Source organism: Alosa alosa, chromosome 17 (genome assembly GCF_017589495.1).
Source record: "Alosa alosa isolate M-15738 ecotype Scorff River chromosome 17, AALO_Geno_1.1, whole genome shotgun sequence".
NCBI classification, from domain to species: domain Eukaryota; kingdom Metazoa; phylum Chordata; class Actinopteri; order Clupeiformes; family Clupeidae; genus Alosa; species Alosa alosa.
The window spans coordinates 31,813,005-31,836,814 of NC_063205.1; the positions used below are offsets into that span (position 1 = coordinate 31,813,005).

Consider the following 23,810-nt stretch of genomic DNA (forward strand, 5'->3'; position numbering starts at 1 on the left):
AGCAGCACAGCCTTGAAAGACGCACACTTTGAATTTCATCAGAGTGGCTCTGGTTCTTCACTGATGCTAACTTGATGTGATTGGCTGGATGACCGTTCAATCAAATCAACAGACCTATTTGTGTCTCTCTGTGTGTGCGTTATGGTATATGGTTCCAACTCTTTACGGGAGCATTTATTTACATATTTTACTTTCGTTTTAATCTGACAAAAAGTGTGGGGGATAGAATCGTGTTCCAGCAATAGTGTGTATGTTATAACACCCACATCCCCCACACTTGCTACGCCCCTGGGTTACACCCAAAGCTTCTTATGCTAGACCACTAAACAGTGGTAAACCCTTTGTGTCGACATGACATGGTAGGACTTTTACTTTCTGAAGTCGGATTTTTACACCTCTGGTCAGGACCTTGGGTTGGTAGAATGGGTTCACGAGGAGTATAACATTCGAATCGCCTATCGCAAACTTGACCCACACTTGACTAATGTCAGAGTATGCAGCAGCATTGTCTTGAGTGACAGGATTTTGAACACAATATTGTCTCAGGGCTCAAAGGGTGCATTAACCAGAGCTTTCAGCACCAACGTGAGGTCCTACTCCCAAGATCCCCCAGTCTTGCTCGTTCAGGAGCCAGGCGGTTAGTGGACTGCTCTCTGTTTGGGTGTGGGGCGGTATATTTTTTATACATTCTCTTACTTTTATACATTCTTATAACTTTTGATGACCAAGGAACCTTTGGGCAAAACTGACATGTGCATGCATTAAATATTGTGTTGACATCATATGTTTTATACCTTTTGCCCTTTTAGAGTACGGTGATGCACACTTTGCACCCAACTGCATGCACTTAGGTTTGTGCACTCTCACCTTAACACAATCAACGTGTTCCTGGAGTGAGTCTATTTGCAGTTCTGCAACAGGTTCCCATGATTCTTTCACCATCTCTGCTTCTTTAAGCTGGATTTCTAGGTGATCTTCAGTTTTATACAGCTCTAGCAAACGCTGTAGACGATTCTCCAGTGTCCGCTGCCAATCAATCAAAGCTCCTTGAAGTCTGGCCCACTCTGATTTCACATCATCCATTTCCTTTTGTAGAACTCGACCAACATTCTGAGCTCGATCCTCAGAAGTAACTCCTGGAAAACAAGGGGTCAGATCTCACACATTGAACTTTCAAAGAAATGTGCAAGATGCAATAAAAACAAATCTAAAGCCTTGTCACAAGGTTAGTTGTAGCTCTGCATTTGATGTATTCACACTTTTGTGTTAACCTAGGCTGTTGTGTTTGTGTGTGCATCTGTTTCATACCCCTGAGATCAGGTGCCTGGGGTTCTGAGTTTGGCTGATCTGACAGGAAAGCTTTAACTGCCTCCAGTGAGGAGATCACCAATGGCTCCTTCTCTTGGACTTCAAAATGTAATTCCTGTATTTCGTATCATTGGGAAAACACAAAGAACAATAACTAATTCAGTAATAAAAATATGTATGTAAGTATGTAAACTTTCCAAATGTAGCAGCAAGAGTTCTCTCCCATACTAAGCACTCAGCTTACATCACCCCAACTACATTGGCTACCAGTCCAGTCCTAAAGTTCTAAATTCTGCTTCTCACCCAACAAGATATTTTTTAAAGGGTGTGCGACAAACTGAAAGCATGTTTTTATAATTATGTTTATTAACTTTAATAGATGTTACAGAAATAATTTTATTATACAGGTACAAACATCTCTATATTTATAGAGTTATACAAAACTATACTCAATTTTCACATTCTCTTACTCATAGGGCAAATTGAAAATCACACACATATACACCTTCACTATCCCACATACTCATTAAAACACATGTACACCTACTAGATGCCTTATCACACTTTGAGTCCTATTTTTTAACTGAAAATGTGCAGAAATTGTGCATTTACTTAATGCATGTACACTGCAAAAAACAAAATCTAACCAAGTGTTATTAATCTTATATTAAGATAAAAAAATCTATTTGGTATTGTTTTTAGTATGAAGAGACTTACCTAGCGCTATCACGAAAGTTCCTTTTGACTTAATTTAAGAACACTTTGACTTATTTTAAGGAGTCTTACCAAGACAAATTTACTCAACCATGGGTGTAAGTTAAGGGGGACGCTAGGTACAATAACTCTATTATTGTGTCACATGCTCCAAATGTAAAGCACTTTGAGCTGCATTCTGTGTATGAAAGGCGCTATACAAATAAAGCTTATTATTATTATTATTATTATTATTAGGTACTAGTCCCAATAAATATTTTGAGATGACAAAATTGTCCCTACCAATATTTTAGCAAACTCCTTTGTGCTATTTAGACTGATTCCAGATGCCAGAACGACAGTAAAAGACGAGCAAGCGAGTGTGTCACTATAGACTAAGTTATAAGGGATGTCTACCAATACATAATCCAAAAAAGGCCAATGTAAAACATTTTAATATTCCCTTTGCCCTTCAGCATGCACATTTTGCCCCTTTGTAGCTTTTTGTGCTTTGTAGATCAGCTATGCCGCCAAAGAAGAAAAGGAACATACGGCACTTTTTCATTATGTAGAGTCTAAGTAGGCAAAATAACTAGCCACACAACTGGCAGCTAGGCTACAACTGGTGACCAGGCTTTCCTTAGGCATTAACTGTTAGGATATTACCCAGGATATTGTCACAGCTAAACCTAGCTTCTGTAATCTCTCAACCAAGGTTCGGAGTCATGTTGAATAGGTGTGTGCCGCACGGGCAGTTGCATATAGCATAGAATAGAAGTCACCATGTCACTGACTGTTAATTGGGCTAGCAATCTTGCAGTCACAATAAACAATGAATCCGAGACATTTTCCTGTTCCTATATTCTGTTTATGTAGGCTAATGTAATTGTAAATGTAGCCTGCACAATCCAAATAAATAAAAGATAAACTATGGTGCATTTCACATTGCAAGACACTTATCTCTTTTATGATCTCATCCCAGAAAGATTTTCTTTGACTTGTTAGTTTTTTTGTTAGTTTTTTGAACATTTATTTTATCTAATGACATAGCAAACATGATGAATTGAATCCACATATCCTTGCACTATGCAAAACTTTTTTTTCCACTAGCCTAAATCCGTGAGACTGAAATGTAATTACGTTCACGTGACAGGCACTCAATTAGACTTACACACCACAAATGTGATGATAAATGTAGCCTAATAATTAAAATGTATGATTTATTCAAATTGCTAAATATGTTTAGTTATTAGTAATTATGCAGATACTAAAATACTGTAAATAATTAACAAAATATATAAAGTTTATATGAATTCCAAAATATGAAATATGACAACCATCACTTTGTGTGTGTGTGTGTGTGTGTGTGTGTGTGTGTGTGTGTGTGTGTGTGTGTGTGTGTGTGTGGAGGGTCAGTCAAATTCTATGATAACCACTGATGTGAAATCTCGAAATCGAGATTTTTCACTTGGTATTGGTATTGAAACAATAATTTTGGTATCGTGACAACAGGAGTCAGGGGTTGTCTCCACCAAAGCTGAGACCAAACCGCACTTGTACTCAATGCGCTGGCAGACAAATTTGCTTGTTTTCAGGATGAAACGTCTAAAATAAATCAAACTCTTCTTAAATCAAGTCAAATGATTTTACGAGAAAAAGCTAGGTACGTGTATTTATACTGAAAACAATACCAACTAGTTATTTTGAGCTTGATATAAGATTAATAAGACTTTGTAAGATTTTATTAGATAAACAGTTTGTGCACTGTATTTAAGTAGTTTTCCTGGGGGTGACACCTCTGGACCCCCACAAAGTTTTCAACTCTTGGCAATGCGCCTGGTGGAAACCCCTCAAAGCGGCCTATTATAAGGCTAAAAAGCAAAACCAAGGAGACTGTGATCTGGTCAAAATTTAAAATGAAATCCAGGGAAAGAGACTGCTAAGACGTCATGACCCAGATACTACTTCTACTGTACATTGCTGATTTATTCAAAATATGCCAATTGATATGAAAATGGGAAAATGGGTTTCTGCTGCACATGGAAACATTGTATTCTTAATATTGCCATAACCAGAATATGGACCTAAATTGGAATATGGTGTGCATGGAAACGTAATCATTGATTATTTGATATCAGACGGGGTTTATACGATCAGACAGAAGAGCACCGCTGAGGCACTTTTGTTATCAACCAGTGGTTGACACTGATCATCACATCACTATGCGCTCAATGCACATCTCAATTCCAGATTCACTTATACTGGCAGATCAACTTCCTGGTTGCACTGCTTATACAGATATGGCTAGCTGTTGTCTTCAAGACCTACCTCGTCTCACGGTAAACAATGTAGATTGACTTGTGAAAATGTTGTGTGTCCATCCAGCAAACAGGTAGCCTAATGTAGCCTATTTTGCCAGCTACACTGACAACTAAGAGGGTAATGGTAACATGTTACATTTTAACATGTTACATTTTAACACAAGCAGCTGTCAGACTCTGTTTGTGGTTTGTCCTCCTAGTGTTTTGTCTATTTGTCCCCCTCTGCAGGAGCTGTTGTGTACCACTGCTGTCGGTCTGAGTCTCCGCCCTTCCTCTGTCTGCTCCTGGTTCTCACCTGCTTCCACTGGTGTCTCTGATCTGCCTACCAATCAGCCTGCATCTGATAGCAATTTCAGCCCAATTACCAGTCTGCCTCCCTGTCAGAACGTTCCGTCTTCTCGTAGCAGTTCTCGAGTGCGACCTGCCTGCCTGACTGAGTTTTTGCCTGCCTGGTTTTGACCTCTGCCTGATGTTTCATCTGTGTTCTCTGCCTGAAGATTTTGTACTTTTGCTGCCAAGTTTTTTCTGTTTTCTGCCTGCCTGTGTTTTGTTGCCGGTGAATGAAGACTGGCCTGGAGGGTTGCCTTTTGTGTTTCACCTGCACGCTCTCTGGAGTGTCCAGTTGCCTGTGCCCTGTTCTCCTGCTGGGGTTTTGCCTTCTACGACTTTTTCTGAAGACTGCTTTCTGTTGAAGATTGGCCCAGTGTGTTCCCTGTGGATTACTCTCAGGACTGTGGAAGCTCTTGTTTTTTGTCCCTGTTAATACCTCTCCTCATCTGAGTCAATTCTGGGTGTTTGTCATATCTGAACCTGAGTCCCACTCTCTGAAAACGTGACATAACGTTCTGACCACTATGGACTCATCAGATATGACTCAGATTCGCTTGGCTGTTGAGAAGCAAGGGTCCATGATAGGTCAACACCACCAAGAGATCCAAGGGGTAAGCCAAACCCTCCAGACGCTAACTACTAGCGTGGATAGACTTAGCAGGCAATTTCAACAGCTGCAATCCCCTGACAACCAGCTTTCTGACCATTCAGTGACTCCTTCTCCACACTCAGCTCCTCGGGAGCCCAGGTTTCCTCCTCCTGAACATTATGCTGGTGAGCCCGGTACATGCCGATCCTTCCTGTCTCAATGCTCATTAATTTTTGAGTTACAACCTCTAACCTTTCCCAGTGATCGTTCTAGGATTGCCTACATTATAACCCTACTAGTGGGCAGAGCACGTGAATGGGGAACGGCTGTGTGGGATTCCCAGTCTCCAGTCTACTTCAATGTGGATCGTTTTACCGAAGAGATGAAGCGTGTCTTCAATTGGTCTGTTGTTGGTAGAGAAGCGGCCAGGGAGATTACCTCGCCAAGGTAATCGCCCCGTCTCCGATTATGCCATTGAATTTCGGACTCTGGCTGCTACCTGCTACTGGAATGATGATGCTCTGTATGATGCCTTTTTGAATGGATTAGCTGGGTCAGTAAAGGACGAATTAGCCTCCTGTGAGTTGCCAGAGGACCTGAATGCTCTGATTGACCTGACGAGCCGCATTGACACAAGGCTCCGCTTACGCTGGAGAGAGAGAGGTCAGGGAAGATCCGGACAACTCAATTTCGGTCCCAGTCCTACGTCTGGCGTGTCTTCAGTGTCTGCTTCACCTTTGCCAGAACCCATGCAAGTGGATCGAACACGGGTGTCAAAGGAGGAGAGACAACGCAGGATCTCCGCCAACGCCTGCCTATACTGTGGCCAAGTGGGCCATTACCTCGCTTCCTGTCCGGTAAAAGCCAATGCTCACCAGTAGTCCGGAGGGTACTGGTGAGCACCACTTCAAAGCAGCAAGCTTCAACCCTCCGCACTCTCCTTCATGCCACCCTGGTTTGGAAGGGCAAATCATTCACGGTCAGCGTGTTAATTGACTCAGGGGCTGATGAAAGTTTTATTGATCTGTCTCTTGCTAATCAGATTGGAATAGCCACCATTCCCCTCCAGAGACCTCTTGAAGCCAATGCACTCAACGGCCAGGTGATCACCAGAGTCGCTCACCTCACAGCCCCTGTCAGACTACGCCTCTCAGGTAACCACCATGAAGAGATTGCCTTACATTTAATCTGTTTGCCTCAAATTCCTATTGTTTTGGGTCGTCCATGGTTGGTCAAACACAACCCTCACATTGACTGGAGCCTGAATGCTATTATGGGGTGGAGCCCCTTTTGCCATGCACATTGTCTGTCTTCTGCCCATTGTCCGGTTTCTGCAGCACCCCCTGTAATGAAGGAGTTCCCTGATCTATTGGCTGTTCCGCCTGAGTACATGGATTTGAAGACCGTGTTTAGCAAGTCCCGTGCCACTTCCCTACCTCCTCACAGACCTTATGATTGTTCCATTGAATTGTTGCCAGGAACAGCACCACCCAGGGGACGTTTGTACTCTTTGTCGGGTCCAGAGAGGGAGGCCATGGACAAGTATATCAGTGAGTCCCTGGCTAATGGCATGATCCAACCTTCTTCTTCACCTGCAGGAGCAGGGTTTTTCTTTGTGGGCAAGAAGGATGGTTCCCTTCGACCATGCATTGACTACAGGGGTCTGAACAGCATTACTGTTAAGAATCGTTATCCTCTTCCACTAATGTCTTCTGCATTTGAGCTGTTGCAGGGAGCCACGATTTTTTCCAAGCTGGATTTACGGAATGCCTACCACCTGGTCCGGATCAAGGAGGGGGATGAGTGGAAGACCGCATTTAATACTCCTAGTGGCCACTATGAGTATTTGGTACTTCCTTTCGGTTTAACTAACACTCCAGCTGTTTTTCAATGCCTCGTTAACAATGTACTCAGAAATATGATCAATAAATTTGTTTTTGTTTACCTGGACGACAGTCTGATCTTTTCAAAGACTGCCCAGGAGCATTCCCATCATGTCCGCAGAGTACTACAGCGCCTTCTGGAGAACCAGTTATTCGTTAAAGCAGAGAAATGTGAGTTCCACCTCTCCACTGTTTCTTTCTTGGGCTTTGTTTTGTCTGCAGGTCGTATTGAGATGGATCCAGCAAAAGTTAAAGCAGTGGCAGATTGGGCTACCCCTACTTCCCGGCGAGAGCTTCAGTGTTTTATCGGTTTTGCCAATTTTTACCGCAGATTTATTTGTGACTTTAGCACACTGGCTGCCCCATTTACCAGTTTGACCTCAACCTTGATTGCCTTCAGATGGACTCCAGCAGCTGAAAAGGCCTTTCAGAACCTCAAGGCCCGGTTTACATCCTCCCCCTTCCTTGTTCTTCCAGATCCTTGTCGGCAGTTTGTGGTTGAGGTAGATGCCTCTGAAACTGGTGTTGGGGCAATTCTCTCGCAATGCTCTCAGAAGGACAACAAGCTCCATACCTGTGCTTTTTTTTTCTCACCGCCTTTCTCCTACAGAGCGGAACTACGATGTCGGGAATCGTGAGCTCCTCGCTGTTAAGATGGCATTAGAGGAATGGAGGCATTGGTTGGAGGGGACAGAGGCTCCGTTTTTGGTTCTTACGGATCATAAGAATTTGGAATACCTCCACACAGCAAGGAGGCTCAACTCCCGCCAGGCACGCTGGGCTATTTTCTTTTCATGTTTTAATTTCACTCTGTCCTATCGCCCAGGGTCAAGAAATGGCAAGCCGGATGCTCTTTCAAGGCAGTTTTCCCCACCTGAAGCTAAGTCTGAACCTGATCTAATCCTTCCCAGAGAGTGTTTGATTGCTGCCACCTAGAGTCCATAGTTCAGCAAGCCCAAGACAGGCATCCTGTCCCTAATAATGTCCCTCAGGACTGTTTATTTGTGCCTGCTCTGGTTCGTCCTCAGGTCCTCCAATGGGGCCATACTTCTAAGTTCACCTGCCATCCAGGAGTTCAGAGGACCCTCACCTTCCTAAGGCAACACTTCTGGTGGCCAACTATGAGGGTCGACGTTCAGAAGTTTGTGGCTGCTTGCCCCACCTGTGCTCAGAATAAGTTGTCCAACAAGCCTCCTGCCGGGTTGCTCCAGTCCCTGCCCATTCCCCAGAGACCCTGGTCACATCTCCGTGTGGATTTTGTGACCGGCCTGCCGGCTTCCAAGGGTAACACTGTTATACTCACCATTGTGGATAGGTTCTCCAAGTCAGTTCATTTTGTGCCCTTGCCCAAGCTACCCTCTGCCTCTGAGACCGCACAGCTTTTTATAACCCATGTTTTCAGGCTGCATGGTCTCCCCATCAGTGTTGTGTCTGACCGAGGCCCTCAGTTTACCTCAAGGTTCTGGAGGGCTTTTTGCAAACTGCTTGGTATCTCTGTCTGTTTAACATCTGGGTTCCACCCTCAGGCAAATGGGCAAGCGGAGCGTGCGAATTAGTCTCTGGAGACGTCTCTTCGCTGCATGGTGTCTCAAAACCCTTCCTCTTGGTGTCAACTGCTCCCTTGGGTTGAATATGTCTTCCCGTCCCAAGAGATGGATGTATGTGTTCCCTCAGCCCAGGAGTTTGTCAGTCGCTGTCGCAGGACCTGGAAGATGGCAAGGGCCAAGCTCTTGCATTCTGCTGCTCAATACAAGGTCCAGGCTGATCGCCGTCGTTCCAGCACTCAAAGGTACAGGGTGGGACAGAGGGTCTGGCTTTCTACCCGGGATCTGCCGTTGAAAGTGGAGTCTCGGAAGTTGGCGCCTCGGTTCGGAGACGTACACTGTGAGGCAGCTGTTGAAGGCGTGTCGTCGTGGGAGGGGTTTCCAATACCTCGTCGACTGGCTGGGTTATGGTCCGGAGGAGAGATGCTGGGTTGCTGCTAAGGACATCCTCGACCCTACTCTCATTTCTGATTTCCGTCTGACTGCACCTAGGGGCACCTTCTGGAACACCAGGTGGCGTTCGTAAGGGGAGGGGTACTGTCAGACTCTCTGTTTGTGGTTTGTCTTCCTAGTGTTTTGTCTATTTGTCCCCCTCTGCAGGAGCTGTTGTGTACCACTGCTGTCGGTCTGAGTCTCCGCCCTTCCTCTGTCTGCTCCTGGTTCTCACCTGCTTCCACTGGTGTCTCTGATCTGCCCAATACCAATCAGCCTGCATCTGATTGCAATAGCAATTTTAAAATCCCCATTACCAGTCTGCCTCCCCTGTCAGAACATTCCGTCTTCTCGTAGCAGTTCTCGAGTCGCACCTGCCTGCCTGACTGAGTTTTTGCCTGCCTGGTTTTGACCTCTGCCTGATGTTTCATCGACTGTGTTCTCTGCCTGAAGATTTTGTACTTTTGCCGCCAAGTTTTTTCTGTTTTTTGCCTGCCTGTGTTTTGTTGCCGGTGAATGAAGACTGGCCTACTGCCGTGAAGGAGGATTGCCTTTTGTGTTTCACCTGCACCCTCTATGGAGTGTCCAGTTGCCTGTGTCCTGTTCTCCTGCTGGGGTTTTGCCTTCTATGACTTTTTTCTGAACTGTTTTTTGTGCTTTTTCTGAAGACTGCGTGTGTTCCCTGTGGATTACTCTCAGGACTGTGGAAGCTCTGTTTTTTGTCTCTGTTAATAAATCTCCTCATCTGAGTCAATTCTGGGTGTTTGTCATATCTGAACCTGAGTCCCACTCTCTGAAAACGTGACAGCAGCTGATGTTAACATTCGACTTGCAATACTCTACTAAAACCGACAGACTAGTAAACTGTCATTTTCTGTTAAACTGTGTACAGTGTAACCAGTAAGTTGATCTGCCAGTATAAGCCACTCTGGAATTGTGACGTGCATTGTGCCCATTGAATTTTCTTTAAAAATTGTACATAAAGCCTTTGTTGAAAAGAAAGTTGTGTTTGCTGTACATTTGATAGGATTCAGGATGCACTGTTGCACTGTTGACTGTTCAGGATGCACTGTTGGACTTACTCATTTGCACTATCACCATGACACTCACTCACACAGAGCACCTTACCTTACCTTACTATGCACAGAGAATCACAGGCTCAGTCATTACAAGCGCCTCTTGATTGATTAATCACCACTATGTGGATACTGTTTTTAGAATTGATTTAGATTAAGTGTTAGTTAGTATAATTTGTATTTTAGTATATTTAGTATATTCTTTATCTTCTACTGTCCTTATTGCTTAGTTGTGTTTTTATATTATATACTTTTAATTACTTTTCTGCTGTTAGTGAATGTGTGTGTCTGTGTTGTCTGTATGCTACTGAGACCTTGAATTTCCCCTGGGGGTCAATAAAGTATCTATCTATCTATCTATCTATCTATCTATCTATCTATCTATCTATCTATCTATCTATTCTAAAGGTTTAACTTATCTTTCATCTACCCATTTATTATTTACTTGGACACTAATTATTAACTAGAAAACACAATTCCAGGGAATACCAGTGCATGAAAATGCAAAACATATGGTGTGAAATATATTGTTAAAACAGATGATGTGCTAATTGGCAACCAACATGATGAGATTTAATATCGTTGAAATGACTGAACTAGGTAGATGAGGTTTAATATAGTTGGAATGACTGAACAGATAGGTGGATAGTTTAAAAGGTTAAATTATTTGCTAGGTAGACAAAGTTTAATATAGTTGGAATGACTGGACAGTTAAATAGGTGGATAGTTTAAATGGTTAAATGATTTGCTAGATAGATGAGATTTAATAGAGTTGGAATGACTGAACTAGGTAGATGAGGTTTAATATAGTTGGAATAGTTGAACAGTTAAATAGGTGGATAGTGTAAAAGGTTAAATGATTTGCTAGGTAGATGAGGTTTAATATAGTTGGAATGACTGAACTAGGTAGATGAGGTTTAATATAGTTGGAATGACTGAACAGTTAAATAGGTGGATAGTTTAAAAGGTTAAATTATTTGCTAGGTAGATGAGGTTTAATAGTTGGAATGACTGAACTAGGTAGATGAGGTTTAATATAGCCTGGCCACCTGGCCTAGGATTCTAATTGCTTAACGGCAGTCTTAATAGAGCCATATTGTATGCTTAAAGCCTGAGACAGAGTATATAGTTTAAAAAAATGTAGCAAGTGTAATGGATGTTGATAGACAGAAAGTTGAATGGATGTTGATAGGCAGATTGTTTAATGGATGTTGATGGATAGTTTAATGGGTGGATGAGTGAATGGTTTGAAGATGATGAATGGATAGAAAGTTGGATGAAATGTGCCTTATATCCTTGTAGAATGGAGAGACACAGAGAGAGTTGGCCTAGTTCAGCAGAAAGCAGTTGATACAGGTGCAATCAGTTGAACTGATTCTTTGATGGGGCCTAGATGAGCAGTTGGAAGTTTATACAGGTGCAAATCAAGTTAATTAGTCCATTGTGATGTCATCAGCCTAATGTTAAGTCTATGGGGATTTTATAAAAGTTAATAATTCATAGTTTAAAAAGTATAAAAGTTACAAAGATGAAAAATACAAAGCCCCCATGTCCTAAGTAAGACCTACGCAACATAGTTTGAATGAAGTTTCTACGTTAAACGGTTGAAGCTGCATTAACTGCGTTAGAAGAAGAAAAATAATAAGAACTAGAGAATGCAATTCCGGGGAATTACGAGTGCATGAAAATGAAGCTACGACAGACATAGCATAGCTTAATAAAAGTTGATAGTTTAGAAGTAGACAGTTTAAAAGTTGAATGTAGATAATAGACAGATAGTTTAATGGAAGTTGATACACATAGTTTAATAAATGTTGAAAGTTTAAAAGTTAAATGTAGATAGGTAGTTTACAAGTTGTTGATAGACTGATAGTTTAATGCGTGTTGATAGACAAATAGTTCAAAAGCTCTATATAGGTAGATAGTTGATGATAACTGACAGTTGGAATGGCTCTAATGTTTGCTCACAGTAATGTTAACTATGCTAACAAAGCTAATAATGCTAACCAATTTATTTAGCTAACTTAGCTCATGTTTTCTAGCAGTTTTACAAAGATTTTTAACTATGCAAAAAATGCTAACTAACCATGCTAACAATGCTAATAATGCTAACTAGCTAGTTAGGACTTTTATTTTGAAATAGTTGAAGGCAGAGGATACAGTTGATGGGAGTCATAGTTGACTGACAGTTACAACAGTAGAACAGTTGACAGTAGTTGAACAGTTAAAAAGTTGGATAGTTTAAGGGGACTTTTATTTTGAAACAGTTATGGGCACAGGAAGCAGTTGAACAGGATCTGTAGTCTTAATACAGCCATATGGTATGCTTAAAGACTGAGACAGCCTGAGACAGTGGCTGCAGGTGGCCTGGGGCCTCATTACAGAAAAATATCCTAACTGCTTGTCCTATCTTAACTTAAGTTTCAAAGATAGGAAAAATCCTATCTTCCTATTACAGAAGCAGTTCCTAAACTAATGGCTGTGTCCTATCTTATCTCAGACCTCCTATCTTATCTTAACTTAAGAAATCCTAACCATAACTGTCAGTTAGATTTTTAAATCGGCAATCGTCCTGTCATGCCTGTTTCTATGATTAGAATGTATACAAGACTGCCTGTATCTATGAGAATGTATCTATTAGAATGTCAGGTTGCAAAGATGGTGTTCTAAAGACAGTTGTTTGCTCAAGATGGACAAACCATAATATCAGAGAGAAATAGGTCTAAGTTAGGCCTATGTAGGAAGAAAGAGAGTGTGTCAATATTGATTCATTGGATGAACAGGATAAAAAAATGGAAAAACAAAAAACATATTTATAATAATACATACCAGTAATAGTCTAATATTCTGTTATAATTATTAATATTTAATTGTTATAAATATTATAAATGTTTTAAAACACATAGCTTATAGGCTACATTTTTAAGTTTTCACTTAATTAACTTATTTAGTGAAATATGCTTTATGGTGTCCCTAACAGCCATGTCCATCATCTTGTCAGAGGCTAGGCAACCACTCTCACAAGACTGTTGCAGTCAGTTTTGGCAGTTATTTTGCATTTAGGACAGGGTATGTGCCATCCTAAGTTAGGATTCCTAAGTTAGGAAATTCTTGAGTTAGGATGGTTCTGTAATGGCCAAATTCCTATCTTAAGTTAAGATAGGCCTTTTTCCTAAATACAGTTAGGAAACATGCTTCTGTAATACCAAAAATCCTAAATGCCATCCTAAACTGAGATAAGATAGGATTTCAGAGTTAGGAAGTTTCTGTAATGAGGCCCCTGAACACCTGGCATAGGATTCTAATTGCTCTATTGTGATGTCATAATCTAATGTTAATGGGGAAATTTTAGTAGTTTTTAATTAATAGATTAAAAAGTCTAAAAGTTACAAAGTTGAAAAATACAATAAAATAAAGTTGAAGTCACATAAGTAAGACCTACGCAACACAGTTTGAATGAAGTTTCTAAGTTAAACGGTTGAAGCTGTATTAAACGCACAAAAAGCATTAGAAGAAGAATAATAAGAAGAAATCAGATAGCAGTAGAGTGCATTTTCATGCACTCTAATAAGAAGAAGAAGCCTAGGAAGTACAGTACAGTGCATTTTCATGCACTGTAATTACTTGATCATTCAAATCACCACCACAATCAGTTTTAACAATAACACAATCTAGTTAGATAATTGACCATCATACATTTTGTTGACTAAAATGATCAAGACACTTAACCCTATATTCAAGCAAATTTTCCATAAGCATTCTAGATTTAGATCTTTTCAGATGTCTAATGTCCTCTAAACAGATATATCAGGCTGCACCACATTTCTGACAAGCAAACAGTTGTGACGAAACTCACTCTGTGTTTGTCTTGCTGCTGCTGGATAGTTGGTATATCACTGCCTGGTGGTTTCTGCTGGTTTAATTCATCTTGTCTCTGCTGGAGCCATACTAGCAGATCCTGCAGATTCAGGTGCAGATGCTTCCATTTTTGTGTGTTCACATCCAGATATGGCCTAAATATATAGACAACATTTAAGACAATGAATATAAAAATACAGAAGTGATGGAAAATGCTTTTTTTACACTTTGTGGACATTGCCCTCGTTAATAGTTTCGTATTATTTCAAGATTGGCAGCGCAATGCAGAATCTGGTGTTGAAACAACTTAAAAAGGAGAATAAAACTAAAGTAGCTGGCCCCCGAGTGTAATGGTAGCTTTACTGGTAAACAAAATTGCTTTCAGATTTGGCATTCTGCAGAAGGAGTGTTCAAACTTCAGGTTCCCCACGCCACCGACCTTCCCTACCCTCCTCTGTGTGAGTGTGTGTGTGTGTCAAACAGATACCACATACGTTGTCCCTTCAGAGTCTATGATCAAAGGCAAAAACATCACTTTGAGCACAACCATACTGGAAGGTCTACATTACGCACACTCAATCCTGAGTGCAGTCTACTTCCCTGCTGTCAGTCAAACATCACTGCCAGCAACACTGGACTGGACTCAGACTACAGGGAAAGCTAGCATGCATTCCCTCAGCAGATCACTCTGTTTCTCATACCATCCTCCATAATGCCTCAATTAATTAACATTTTTACAGTTAAAGCCAGACATCAGGTATTACCAACTAAGTTTAATTTGTCAATCTGGTACCCTGACTCTCACTCACCTTTATGTATTCAGCATGGGCAAGACCAGTAAATAGAATCCACATCACATATATTGAATGGCTGCGATTTCTATAAAGTATTGTATTATCTAGACATGACAGGATTGTGGACATTATATCAAAACGTGTACAATCCATCTTTCCACCTACAGTGTCAAATATTAAGTGCTTTGTTAAGCCCCAAATGTTTCCTTTGTGCCATGTGGAGATGCCTGTGTTTTGTGACACAAATGCTATCAGACCTGATATTGTTATCATTGATGAGAACAATACGAATGTATTCATACTGGAAGTAGGCTGTTTTATGTTTGTTTTACTTTCATTAATGGTTAAGCTCATGAAAATTGAATTTTGACTGCTAAAAACACCATTTTAACGCAGTTTTCGGAGGGACAGATATACCAGTAGAGAAAGCAGTGCCTGTCTTCTGTCTTAACATTGCCTACCTGCAATAGGCTTCTTACTTCTCTGCTTGACACCACCCCACATGGAGAAATGTTGCATGTTAACAATGGAGAGAACCTTTCACAAATTATTTATTGTGCGAATGGGTTAGCAAAACCATAGCTTTTGGTGAATGGAGATGCAGATCACCCTAATTTATTTGTTTGCGCAACAGCCCATTCTCCAGCGAGAGTAAAATAAATGTTTTAAAAGCTGTGTCATCACCAGGCTATTTGCTACGATATTTGCTACTATAGGCCTACAACAGTCTAATTTCGTGTGTCAATTCAAAGACCTGTTATTTCCATTATTGGATTAGACTAGCCAGTCTCTATGCTGTTTTCATGGACAGCAAGGATCCACTTTGTTTGTTGTTTTAAATAACGTTGTTTGTTGCTTCTACACACGTCATCTCCAGTGGTTCAGTTTTACTTGCGCAGACGCGCACATACATTCTCTTTATTTGATAACACTAAATTAAGAAATATTTTCTAATCAGGAAAATGTTTAGTTTTTCTTTTTCTTTCGGTCCGCGGTTCCATCATAGGCTACCATTCAATACTAATTATCCGCTTTTTGGGAAAAAAATCAAATAAAATGTCTCATTTTCCGACGCACCACAAACATCTTGCCTATTCGTCTAGGGCTTTCTATAGTTTCAGTAGGGGCTGTATCGTGAGACAAATAGCAAGAACAGAATAGGTTGATCTACATACACACACACACAAACACACACACTTACCCACACACACAGATAAACACATGCACACACACACACACACACACACACACACACACACACACACACACACACACACACACCCTTTCAGCAATGACCTTTTGAGCATTTGAAGGAATCTGCTTGCATGCGCGACCGTGTATTGAACACAAGGATTCCACTAAACCCTGCTTAACTAAAACATAGTGCATAGCCTACAGAGGGTCCCCGTTAAAAATTGACACTTCATTCACGATAATGGTGATTCACGCAGCTGGGTGACATGTAAGTACAACTGCAGCCACTTGGGGGCAGCATAGTCCGCTGTGGCGTTCAACGGTCGAACCGGACGGCACATTCGACAGCGAGGGCTGTGATTGGCCGTTTTCAGTGCGTTTCTCTGTTTTTAGCAGCCCCTGCAACATGCTAATCCATTGTAGCCTAAGCTTTGTACATAATGTTAAACATAGTTTTGGATTCAGTGGCAAGATTTCTTGATTGTATAGTGCCTGTCTCTCAGTAATGTTTTAAAATGAGAGCTTCGTCAGCTGGCAGTAGGCTACTTTGTCAGTAGTCATGAGAAGTTTGCTTGCTGACAGAACATAAAAATGCTGCCCAGAAACCTTGTGAATAGTTCTGACACTAACGAGGTTGAAATATAGCCTTTGCCTACAGCATCTCCTTAACAGTAATGTTAACAAAATGACAGCATTCATATGACAAAGGAAAACGAATCCGGTCACTCAAGACTGTGCCGCAGCCGTCGGGCAGAAGACGCTTGGTGGCCGTCCACAACGTTATAAACTTAACCTAAATAGCAGGCTGCTGTAAGCTACAATCGGATTTTATTGTATACCCCTGTTGTCTCAATGATGATAACATCTCATTTCCGACTATATTTCAAAGTGTGCCGTTCATTTGCATTATTAACATAACATCGTATTTTGTCATTTTTGGCTTAAGACGCATTCCGTTAGGGATATTGAACATATTTAACATTCTCTAACCATCGTGATTTCGAATTGGTGCAGTTGTCAGCACAAAAAATCATTTTATTCTTTTGCTCTTTTGCATTGCTCTATGCTGTTCTATGGTGCTTTCTGCCTCTTGGTTTGCGCAGACGATGTTTTTAAATTGACGCTTCATAGAAATCCATATATAATGAGCGCATAAAAGCGACTTGTTGACGTTTTGGGACATTAATCTACATGTAGGCTACGTTAAGCTTTAAGGATTGTCCTTAATTTATTTATATAGGCCTATTTAGGCTACTTGCGCAAACCCTGGATACTTTTATTGCCACACAACAATATTGGTGGTATTTGTTACATTAGCTTCAAAAGGCATCGCCTCAGAAAGCTGCACTGCTTGTGAAAGAAGGGGGGTGGGGGAGGGGAGCTTGCAGCCAAGTGTCGGAAAATGCATAGCCTACAACACAGAACTCTCGTGATTAGTCACTGACAGTAGACACGCTTCCAGCCTAATGACTTTCACACATTTTGAATGATTTACAGTATGCCTATACATTAGCCCATGTAGAGACTGTGCAGAATACAATGTGTGAATGATGCTCAATGATTTGCCAATAGCCTATAATAGTCTTCTGCTGGGTTGCATGTACTGTATAGCCTACAGTTTTACTGTACATTTGTTCAGCCTTTATTGGTTAAATGACCATTTTTATTACGAAAATATTTCTTAACTTCAAAATCACAGTGTCTAAAACTCGGTGTCATTCAGACTCAACCCTCTTGACGTTTGGTGATTAATTGACAGCTGTTTTGTACGTTAAACTTTCTTTATAATGAGCGCATAAAACGACTTGTTGTTTGGGACATTAAACTACGTTAAGCTTTTTCACGTTAAGGATTGTATGTCCTTAATTTATTTATATTTAGGCTACTTGCGCAAACCCTGGATACTTTTATTGCCACACAACAATATTGGTGGTATTTGTTACATTAGCTTCAAAAGGCACCGCTTCAGAAAGCTGCACTGCTTGTGAAAGAAGGGGGTGGGGGAGGGGAGCTTGCAACCAAGTCAAAAATGCATAGCCTACAACACAGAACTCTCGCATTAGTCACTGACAGTAGACACGCTTCCAGCCTAATGACTTTCACACATTTTGCAGAGAAAGCTCGAGTAGCCGAGAGAGCAGAGAAAGCTCGAGTAGCCGAGACAGACGCCGAGAATGATCGGTTGAAAGCGGAGGTCAAAAAACGAGAGCTTCAACAACTCCGAGAGACCAGCCACTTGGAGAGCCACAGAGACATTTTACAGGAGATGAGAGCTGGAATCGGAGAACTTCAGGCGACGCTACGTGAGCAGAGAAGTTATTCAACGCCTGAGAGACCAATCCCCAGGTGCACCTCGACACCAGCTCCAGAAACGTCCTCCTTGCAGATGTCTCCATTGGCCCTCTCCGTCACACTCAACGACAGCATCCAAGTTCCTAGTCAACACGCAGACGTGACCTTGCGTGATGTTGGTCCCCAAGACCACGCTTAAGATTCACCAACAGAGCTACGGCCAAGTGGGCAGATACGGATGCCTGCTCTTCAGGTCCATCGTCACAGAGGAACACTATAAAGCCTGGAGCAAAACCACCAACTGGGATGGAGCGAAGGGCAAGCGAGCACTGCCGCAAAATGTGAAAAACTTTGTGGTCTCAACACTACAACGAAAGTTCCCTGCTATGGGGAGGAGTGAACTGAAGGACTGCATCAATAAGATCAACTAATTCCTCCTCCAGACAACACGCAGATCTTCTCAGGGATTCAACGCGGCTTTAAATTTAAACTGTAGAATGTAGAATGTAGACTGTTCATTATTTCAATAAATACGTTTTTCTCTGAAGCACTTTCCCGACTTTCGTCTTTCTATAGGCTAAGCATATCATGGAGATAGAGTAGAAAACTGGATTTAACTAAACAAATGTAACTAAGTAAACTGATTGTTTACTCTACAGTAGGCTATGTTCCCCCTCTCAGGCTGTACAGTAGGCCTATTGAAAGTAGGCTAATGAGCTCAATAGACACGTTAGCGCTTCCATTAGGAAACTTTCGTTGCAGACTTTCACAACTGATTGTTTAGCCTACAGTAGCCTACTGTAGGCCTACTCTACAGTAGCCTAGGCTATAGGTTATGTTCCCCCTCTCAGGCTGTACAGTAGGCCTATTGAAAGTAGACTAATGAGCTTAGACACATTAGCGCTTCCAGCCTAATGACTTTCACACATGAATGATTTACAGTAGACACATTAGCGCTCCACACAGTGGCGTAACTAGGCCTAGTAGGTGCAGCAAGTACAGTCGCACCAGGGCCTGTGACCTCCGTCGCTACCCCCGCAATGCAATTGCTGGAAAATTCTATACCGGTCCTTTCTGACTACCTGCATGCCTTTGACCAGGCCAAGGCTACAGCGCAGACACTCGCAAATAAATGGGGGTTCAGAGTACATTTGAAAATGTTAGAGCACGGAGAGTGAAGCGTCACTTTGACGAACTATCGGAAGATGAACGCTTAACCGATGCAGAGAGATACTTCAAAGTGCAGGTATTTTGCAGGACATCATAATCAGTCAGCTCTCCCAAAGATGTGCAAGCATGCGGGAAACTTGTTATGTGGTTGAGTCTTTACGTCCTATGATCCTTCAACTCGCAGGTGATGATGAACTGCTTGAAAAGGCAGTACGTTTGTCAGACCGTTATAGCATGGACATTGCACCGACATTAAACATTTACCAAATGCTATCAATTGAAAGGGATACTGGTTGTGTTAGATTGTTTTGTGTGAGAGCTGACTTACAACTTGAACAGCAATATCTAAAGAAAAAGAATACATGCAATGAAATTAACATGTGAAAATAAGCCCATGTCTTCAGTGAAGATCTCAGTTTATGCCTCCTAAACCAATTGGACTTCGGCCTACAAAAATATTGGGTAACGCTTTAGAATAACATGTGCTTATTAGGTATTAACAGTGCATAATAAGCAGTTAACAATTCATTACTAACAGTTAACTGTTGTTATCCTTTAATAACATCAACGGTAACACTTTACTTGACGGGTGAGTTCATAACACATTCATAGCAGCTGTCATAAACTGCACATAAAGCATTCATGACTGTTTCATGAGACATGACTCAACATTCATACCAAACCTTTCATGAATGTGGAAGACAGAACAACGGCAAATTTACAAATCATTTACAAAAGGGCAACTTGTCAAAATAAAAGTCCATTAATCGCAAAGCAGCATTGCCGTTTTTGTAAATATTTCATGGATATCTTATGGAAGTCTACATCGAATGTCACTTACTATACAAGTTGTGAAGTTGTGTATACAAGTTGTGCTGCCAGGGCTAGTCTAGCAACTCTCCGTTGGCTTGTGTGCTGGAAAAATTAAACTTCTATCAGGCCAATCAAATCATGTATAGACACGTTAGACTGGCTTAACATAATGATTGATGGCAGAGTTGCAACGGTTTGGCTTGAATTCCCTACTACTTGAAAACAAAGAAGATGGATGTTGCTGTTAGCGAACAGCGTGACACGAGTTAAGCTTTTTTTAAGTTGGCAAAAGTTTGAACTAGCCAATTAGCTCCAGTGGGAAAACGCATGAGACTCATACCGCTGTCCTATTGCGTGCAGAGGGAATTTGAAAGACAACCGATTATCCCGCCCCTCGGACTGAGCACTGCCAACGGTGAGTGCCTAGACCCTACATTTTAATGTGGGTCTGGCTCGTCAGGCTAAAACTAGCCTACATTCAGCTGACTTGTATTTGTGTAACCTGGAATGCTTGGACATTCCCAGTAGCAAGAGATGAGAAATTATCTGCAAAGGTTACATCATAAAACAAATACATTTTTATGAAACAAAAATTATTTGCTTGACCATGTTCTGTCTTTTTGGCAATGGACTAGCCCATTGACTCAGATGTGACATGGTCAGGTAAGAGGTTTGGAACAAAAACGGCAATGCTGCTTTGCGATTGATGGACTTTTATTTTGACAAGTTGTCGTCGTTCTGTCTTCCACATTCATGAAAGGTTTGGTATGAATGTTGAGTCATGTCTCATGAAACAGTCATGAATGCTTTATGTGCAGTTTATGACAGCTGCTATGAATGTGTTATGAACTCACCCGTCAAGTAAAGTGTTACCACATTAACTAACTGTTAACATGCAGCTTGTAAGTGTTAATAAGCAGCCTTTTAAGTTACAAGCATATTTGTTAACAGTTAACATGCAGCTTGTAAATGTTAACAAGCAGCTTAACAAATGGTGTATACAGTGGGTATCAGTTAAGTTTGGATGGTTTCCTGCATGGATGGTTTCCTGCATGAATCGAAAGGTGGCACTTGGGAGTTCTGCCACTACTATTTTTGATGCGACTTGACTTACTGCTTCCATGATGCAGTTTCCAAGTCAGTCCAAGTCAGTAGAACAATCAGAGACAGTTGAGCCATTACCAAACATATAAGATAATACAACAGCGTGAGTTTATATATCTTATACCCTATTTGTCACGGTTACTTACTACGGTAGATTTGATAGTGTAACGATATGAGACATTGGAGACTTTCCAGGGGGGGCACGGGAACTTAAATTGATCACAGTAGTTTAGCTTACACTTGACAAAACATTCTAATATGAAAATGTAGATGCAATTGTTGTAAAATGGTGCAGCTCCTTTAAGAGAGCCCCGTGCGCAGGGATGGAGAGAGAGAAAGAGAGAGGGGATATGTGTGTTAGAACTGAGATAGTTCTAATATTCAAAATAATGTCATATTCAAAATAATGCAAAAATAAATCTGCAGTTAAAACCAATATCCTCGTTCATTTGCTAACCACAGAGTGTTAGCCCCGAAGTTACGGATGACTTTGGCCCTGAGCGGTAACAAGCTCTATGTTCTCCGACTAGGTCAGAAGAAAAAAATAGTAAAGGTTAACACTATCAAACAAACCCAGAAACTACTAGGCCTACTTCTACTAACTACGATAGACAAATATTTGTCATCGGATGACAGGGGTTAGTGCAGAAGTGAAGTAGACTGCGCCACTAAAACCTCCTCTCCATTTATCTGATAGCTGGGCTTACCTAATGTTCCTGATTGATTAGCTACGGAATAATACAGATTTTACAGAATAAAAAAGGCAAAAAATGTCCTTTGCCGAACCCAAAATTTAAATAAGAATTTTATCTTAACGAAACAACTCCAAACATTCTGCATTCTACTGTCTCATGGCCGCAGTCACCAGTATTGCCAGGGCAATACTACTTTTCAAAGTAGTATTGCCTGGCAGTACTAGTTTTCATACATGAGGTTACACTAATAAACAATGTCACAAACTGCTGCTGCGCTGCGCTTATCCTCGAAGTACATCGTCACTCGTCAAAAGTCTATTCAAATTTAGTAGGATGTCCAGTTCACATTGGGAGGGGTTTCGTTATCAAACGTGGAGCGCATGGCGCAACAAGGTGTTCCTAGGTTTTAAATCAGTCATATGGGTGTGTTTGGGGCGTAACATCATTTAAACCAATGAGAATGACATCTGTCATTCCCTTTAACGGTGCAAAGCGCGATATGTCAACTAAATGCATCGGTATTTTGGTATTCAAGGCGTCAGAGATTTGAAGGAGGCTGCTTAGCATAGACTGTATGGAATAGTCATTCACCAAGGTGTTAAACCATGCTTTACTAAAACCTAGCATATCTCGTGACTTCTTCAGCGGATTTCCACTCGTCCCTATTATTTGAACTCATTGCCAAAATGGTGAAACTAACTTCACATCCTATATCAAGGTGTCAGTCAAAGACAAGACAGTTATATGCAGTTACTTTCGGCAAAACCAACTCCTCCAAATTGACTGACAATGGGTTACCTTGTTGTTCGCAGGACTGTCGTTAAAACATAGGCTGGAAAAAGCAACATGCTTATATCTCGTGACAGTGCGTCTAGATTTCTAGGCTAGTATTTTGTAATATCTTTATTCTAATTATATTTCCCATTGTAATCGTGCAATTTGTAATGTTTTGCATGAACATGCGCTGGTGTGCGTTCATGAATGATAGAAGGATGGTGCGTGCACCTGCCAATATGACTGTTGACAATGCGCTCTTAAAATAACATATAAACAACTCGCCATAGACTTCTGACCAGGTGTACAATAGCGATTTTTAGACAATGCGCCAGGCCCCTCCCTAGGTTGTTAATTGCAACACCCCTGGGTGCAATGATTAAAAAATAAACGTGCAAAATACCAAATTAAACTTTGCGCGGGTGGAAAACGAGTTTTACGTTGCGTTAATTTATTTCCATTGGGTGTGCCCTGCCAGACTGGCTAGTCTAATCCAAATATGGAAATAACAGGTCTTTGAATTGACACATGGAATTAGACTGTTGTAGGCTATAGCCTAAGTTAAAAGTTGAATGGGCAGACTTGTTGTAACAGAGGTAGCCTAAATATCGTAGCAAATAGCCTATGACACAGAGGAGTACGGAGCTCCAGGATTGGCCACTCCTTCACTGTTCTCTCGGTTTGTGCTCGCATGCATTTTTCCGACACTTGGCTGCAAGCTCCCCTCCCCCACCCCCTTCTTTCACAAGCACTGCAGCTTTCGGAAGCGGTGCTTTCTGAAGCTAATGTAACAACAAATAGCCTACCACCAACATTGTTGCAATAATGTCCCAATGTGGCAATAAAAATATCCAGGGTTTGCGCAAGTAGCCTAAATATATAAATAAATTAAGGACATAAAATCCTTAACATGAAAAAGCATATCGTAGCTTAATGTCCC

At 41.3% G+C, this 23,810-nt stretch overlaps 1 protein-coding gene and 1 long non-coding RNA gene across 11 annotated transcripts in view; both read right to left on the reverse strand.

The window, feature by feature from the left end:
- dmd (dystrophin) overlaps positions 1 to 23,810 on the reverse strand; it is a 493,723-nt gene that overhangs the window by 124,697 nt on the left and 345,216 nt on the right. For all 10 annotated transcript variants that reach the window (XM_048268223.1, XM_048268225.1, XM_048268222.1 and 7 more), the window contains 3 exons: positions 14,033 to 14,189; positions 1,309 to 1,423; positions 868 to 1,136 (listed from right to left, as the gene is read on the reverse strand). In XM_048268223.1, the coding sequence (XP_048124180.1) occupies positions 868 to 1,136; positions 1,309 to 1,423; positions 14,033 to 14,189 (541 nt within the window). The remainder of the gene's footprint in view (positions 1 to 867; positions 1,137 to 1,308; positions 1,424 to 14,032; positions 14,190 to 23,810) is intronic.
- LOC125310626 lies at positions 4,498 to 9,394 on the reverse strand. The gene is made up of 3 exons (XR_007196328.1): positions 9,370 to 9,394; positions 8,692 to 8,693; positions 4,498 to 4,656 (listed from the first exon to the last, which is right to left on the reverse strand). It is a non-coding gene; the product is annotated as an uncharacterized LOC125310626 (long non-coding RNA).